The sequence below is a fragment of the Aegilops tauschii genome, chromosome 6 (genome assembly GCF_002575655.3).
Source record: "Aegilops tauschii subsp. strangulata cultivar AL8/78 chromosome 6, Aet v6.0, whole genome shotgun sequence".
NCBI classification, from domain to species: domain Eukaryota; kingdom Viridiplantae; phylum Streptophyta; class Magnoliopsida; order Poales; family Poaceae; genus Aegilops; species Aegilops tauschii.
Genome location: NC_053040.3, coordinates 411,820,703 through 411,826,258, shown reverse-complemented (window position 1 = coordinate 411,826,258; position 5,556 = coordinate 411,820,703). Strand labels below are relative to the sequence as shown.

Genomic DNA, 5,556 nt, shown 5'->3' with positions numbered 1-5,556 from the left:
ATATGAAACGGAGTCCAAACGGAATGAAACCTTCGGGAACGTGATTTTTGGAACGAACGTGATCCAGAGGACTTGGATCCTACGTCAAAAAAGCAACTAGGAAGGCACGAGGTAGGGGGGCGCGCCTACCCCCCCCCCCAGGCGCGCCCTCCACCCTCGTGGGGCCCACGTTGCTCCACCGACGTACTTCTTCCTCCTATATATACCTACGTACCCCCAAACTATCAGATACGGAGCCAAAAACCTAATTCCACAGCCGCAACCTTCTGTACCCGTGAGATCCCATCTTAGGGCCTTTTCCGGAGCTCCGCCGGAGGGGGTATCGATCACGGAGGGCTTCTACATCAACACCATAGCCTCTTCTATGATGTGTGAGTAGTTTACCTCAGACCTTCGGGTCCATAGTTATTAGCTAGATGGTTTCTTCTCTCTCTTTGGATCTCAATACAATGTTCTCCCCCTCTCTTGTGGAGATCTATTCGATGTAATCTTCTTTTGCGGTGTGTTTGTTGAGATCGATGAATAGTGGGTTTATGATTAAGTTTATCTACGAACAATATTTGAATCTTCTCTGAATTCTTTTATGTATGATTGGTTATCTTTGCAAGTCTCTTCGAATTATCAGTTTGGTCTGGCCTACTAGATTTATCTTTCTTGCAATGGGAGAAGTACTTAGCTTTGGGTTCAATCTTGCGGTGTCCTTTCCCAGTGACAGTAGGGGCAGCAAGGCACGTATTGTATTGTTGCCATCGAGGATAACAAGATGGGGTTTATATCATATTGCATGAGTTTATCCCTCTACATCATGGCATCTTACTTAAAGCGTTACTCTGTTCTTTTGCACTTAATACTCTAGATGCATGCTGGATAGCGGTCGATGTGTGGAGTAATAATAATAGATGCAGGCAGGAGTCGGTCTACTTGTCTCGGACGTGATGCATATATACATGATCATACCTAGATATTCTCATAACTATGCTCAATTCAGTCAATTGCTCAACAGTAATTTGTTTACCCACCGTAATACTTATGCTCTCGAGAGAAGCCACTAGTGAAACCTATGACCGCCGGGTCTATTTTCCATCATATTAATCTTCCAACACTTAGCTATTTTTATTGCCTTTTATTTTACTTTGCATCTTTATCATAAACATACCAAAAATATTATCTTATCATATCTATCAGATCTCACTTTCGTAAGTGACCGTGAAGGGATTGACAACCCCTTTATTGCGTTGGTTGCGAGGATTTTATTTGTTTGTGTAGGTGCAAGGGACTCGTGCGTGGCCTCCTACTGGATTGATACCTTGGTTCTCAAAAACTGAGGGAAATACTTACGCTGCTTTACTGCATCACCCTTTCCTCTTCAAGGAAAAACCAACACAGTGCTTAAGAGGTAGCACACCCCAACTTCATTTGCTAGGCTAGTTGGTGGTTGGCTAGAAGCATTGGGGCACACAGCTCGACCCTATCCACAACACGCGGCACACTTCTACTCTTGCTCATATCATGAATTGGGTAGGAGGCATGCTGGTTCAAGTCGATTTCAAGCCGAGGACCTTCAACCTTGGTGGAAAACAATTCAAGTGGCTTTTCTTTTGATTTCGCAAGTTTGTCCTTGTATACCTTTCAATGCAAATCCGAGGTGATATGCATACCCTTCAATCGAGATATTGATCCCAGTCCAACATCATACCTTCCTATTACTTTAACTTCGTCATTGGGGTCCATCAACTTCAACACATATCTCACTTTCTCACAAACCTCCTCATAACTAGGGTGTGTATCGAAAACAATGGCTTCCACACCATTGCCCGCATTGCTACTCAAGAATGCATCCTTGTACAAATAATGAACATTAATCTTGTATCTCCTCATCTAAATATAGTATAAATAAAATTAAGGCATTAATGATAAGTCTAATGTATTGTATGGATAATTCATTACTATGCATTATATCCAAAGAACAAAACAACTACACTAGTCAATGGCTAAATTAACACATAAATGTGAAATTGCTTAGCAGTTAGCACGAGCCATAACCTTACTTCTTGCTACCAACCATAAGAATATACCTACTACACATCAAAAAGCACAAAAAAAGTACCATCCATCATATCCACTGTTAGCACTAGCCATAATCTTACTTCTTGCTAACCATAAGAATATACCTACTACACATCATAAAGCATAAAAAAAACTATCATCCATCATATCCACTGATTAACACAAATGGGTACAGCTAGGGTTTGCTCCCAAGTAAATAATGCCATCAACTGAGATAATTCACACCAGCCAAATTGTAGGGGAGGGGGGGGGGGGGGGTGAGAAAGGCTACATCAAGTGATTAAAATGGCCATGCTTCATGGACAAATGGCACCCAATGGAGAGATTTGAGAGGGATTTGAATGGGGGAGAGAGGGGAAGGGCAGCAGCCCAAGCCTCCCACTCACTCACCCCTCCAGGGCCTACCGCCATTGAGCCTGGCGTTAGGCTATAATGGGTTGCCGTTGCAACCCTAGTGGTAGCCACTTAGCCACGTCAATGAGGGTCGTGACAGCGCAGACACGTTGACCTGGTTCCTACCTTCAGTGACCCCAACCGCGCGTCATGGTGCCCTACCTCCAGCTATGACAACGGTAGAAAAAAGGTCAGATCCAAAAAAGAAATTCAAACGGGTTCAAACTGTGCTAAACTTGGCGCTTAAGGTCAGAACAGTGATTTCGCCTTTGGGATCCTCTACCTTTATAACTGACACAAACACAGGAAGTTCTGTCTTGCTGCCTCTAATAGAAACGCATACACCCAAACAACAACCAAACACATAGCAGATTCATATGCTTTTAATTTGTGCGGAATTCATACTGAATTTTTCTTTTATTATAGAATGACACAAACTTTCGTTTACTTCAGACCTCGTTGCTTGAGCTCTGCACAGGAACAAGAACAAAGAGAAAGATGTGTCTAAAACCTTGCGGACGCAATACCACCGGACATTAGCAGTTCAGAGACGTTGGGAGAGACAGAAGAGCACACCAAATATCTGAACACCGGGCACATTATGACAGCAGAACACATAATGTACACTTGTTGGCGAATCAAGCTCCCATCCAATAAACATCCAGCTTCACCAGATTTCAGCCAACCTTTAAACTTTGAACAATCGCAAGCACATGCTTCTGCGTGATGGATAGGGATATTGGCTCAAAACTCGTCCACTGAACAGTCTATACGAAGCAATTACCGACGATCTTCTGAAGCATAACAGGCACAGTCTTTCCCATATTTATTTGTAGCATCCAACCAAGTTTCAGATGCGATCAAATTCTCCAAAAGATTAGAGAAGCAGGCATTAAAAAAATGCTTAACTTACTTTTCATCAGGATGTTGCCACCTCAAGCCCAAAACATTAATTCGATATGATAGACTGTAGGCATATTATAAATCAAAGATGGTTCTCCAAAAGATCAAAGACAAGTGGGCATAAATTTTGACTTCACTTTTCAACGAGAAGGGCAAGAGATTTCAGGTTACAGAACAGAGAACACATCAATGATCAAAAGATGCTCGTGAGGCCCAGGATTTAGATACTTCCCTTTTTTAACTGCAGGATCTAGATACTTGAGGGGGCAGCGGCAAATTGTTTGAAGCGGACAGCAACAACATGAGAACAGATGAGATATCACGAACACTTTGATCAAATTTCGTCAGCAGAATTGCTGTTACTCAAACTTAAAGCATCAGCAATTCATCATTTACTGATCCAAACTTGTCAATAGCCGTTTGCTTTACCAAATTCAGATGGAAAGTTGCAAACATAGAAATAATAAAGCACTGCAAACATCAAGCAACAACGAACGAATCCAAAGAAGGCATGCATTCCAAAACAATCAGCCCACACAAATCAATAGCTAAAATGGAAGTTACAGAAAACATAGAAGAACAGAAGATGGATCAAGTTTTCTGAAGCTGCTTCAACACTCAAATCCTATACTATTACTAAAGGCTGACCCAGGTTATGAATAAAAGCTAGCATCATATGTTCTTCATGACCAGAACCAGAGTATTATACCTTCTTTTTTGTTTCCCTTCACAAAATGGTACTATAAATTACAAGTCTCTCCCACTATAGAACTAGAATCACCCAATAAAAAGCCGGCATTCTTCCATCTTGTGACATAAATCAACTCACATTCCAGACCCAAACCAATTTCCATTCAAACCACCGTAATAACAAACATTAGCCAAAGAAATCTTGAAACTATCATCTCCCACCAAGGCAAGCATCTGGGGCTCCCGCAGCAAAGCCAGAGACTCGATACCTTTCACAACCAGGGCAACTAAACACGCACTATTCCGGTTCCCATGGGGCCTGAACTAAATTTCTCAAGCATGTGGCAAGAGAAATCAACAAACATCCATGAGCAACAAGTTAATGAAAAGTATGATTCCAGCATGGCTATCCAAATTTATGGTTCTGAGACACATTCGCAAGAACGTTTTGCAGGAACAGTGTTCATGATGATCTTTATCGCATAAAGACCTATTTTACTCGAACTAGATCTGAAGCAGGTAAGTGATAACAGAACGCTAGCGAAATCCGGATCACGATCTCAAACATCCACACTACAAAGGAACAAGAACACGGAACACATGCATCACAGGGTGTATCTAGGAGGAACATAAACGCGGGTGAAGACGGAACAACGACACCGTCGGCCGGGGCCGTGACGCGATGGGGAGGGGGATCAGTCGTCGCGCTTCTTGAGCTTGTCGACGCGCTGCTGGAGGTGGTCGAGCTTGACGACGAGGGAGGTGACGGAGAAGAGGATCCAGTAGAGGAGCAGCGCGGCGGCGATGAGGAGGGCGTTGCGCTGGGACTTCATGATGGACTTCTGGTGGCGGAGGTGCTCGGAGGGGGTGCAGGCGTGCTCGTCGTCGCAGGTGGGCCGCATCTCGTACTTCCAGTAGATGTCCATGAGCAGGAAGAGGCAGAAGGGCACCACCGACATCATGGGCTTGAGCGCGCTCCGCACCACGGAGATCATCCCGCGCCGGAGCGCGTCGAGGCCCGGCAGGGTCAGCAGCAGCAGCATGATGGCCTCCGCGCCCGCCGCGTACCCCAGCACCACCCACTCCAGCGCCATCGCGGCCGGATCTCTCGCCTTCCGATTCGCCGGAGATCGCTTTGCTTGGGAGATGGGATTTGGGAGATTGGGGATGGGGAAAACTCTGGGGTGCGTGCGTGCGTGTGCGCCGGGGGATTTCGGCTTTAGCAAGGGGAGCGGGGAGGGGATCGATCTGGGGGGGCTTTTGGGTGGAATGGGTCTATGGCGTGGCGAGGCGAGGAGGAGGTTGGGTTGGAGCGGTTCTTGTAGACGCGGTGCAGGCAGGCGCGCCAGATTTAGACGGACGACACGTTCGAGGGGCTCGATGGCTGAGTCAGTACGGGGCGGGCGGAGACGAGAACCTTCGTGCCGACCACGGAAATCGTCGTGGACGGCTCTGATCGAACTGCGGTCAAGCGACGAAAGGGAGATTCGTACACGGACGACA

The 5,556-nt window shown here is 45.5% G+C and overlaps 1 protein-coding gene across 1 annotated transcript; it reads right to left on the bottom strand.

Moving 5' to 3' along the window:
• Positions 1 to 4,432: 4,432 nt before the first annotated feature.
• LOC109755605 (uncharacterized) lies at positions 4,433 to 5,340 on the bottom strand. Its single transcript, XM_020314502.4, has one exon. The coding sequence runs from the start codon at positions 5,145 to 5,147 to the stop codon at positions 4,749 to 4,751; it is 399 nt and encodes a 132-aa protein (XP_020170091.1). The 5' UTR covers positions 5,148 to 5,340; the 3' UTR covers positions 4,433 to 4,748.
• Between the last annotated feature and the right edge of the window lie 216 nt (positions 5,341 to 5,556).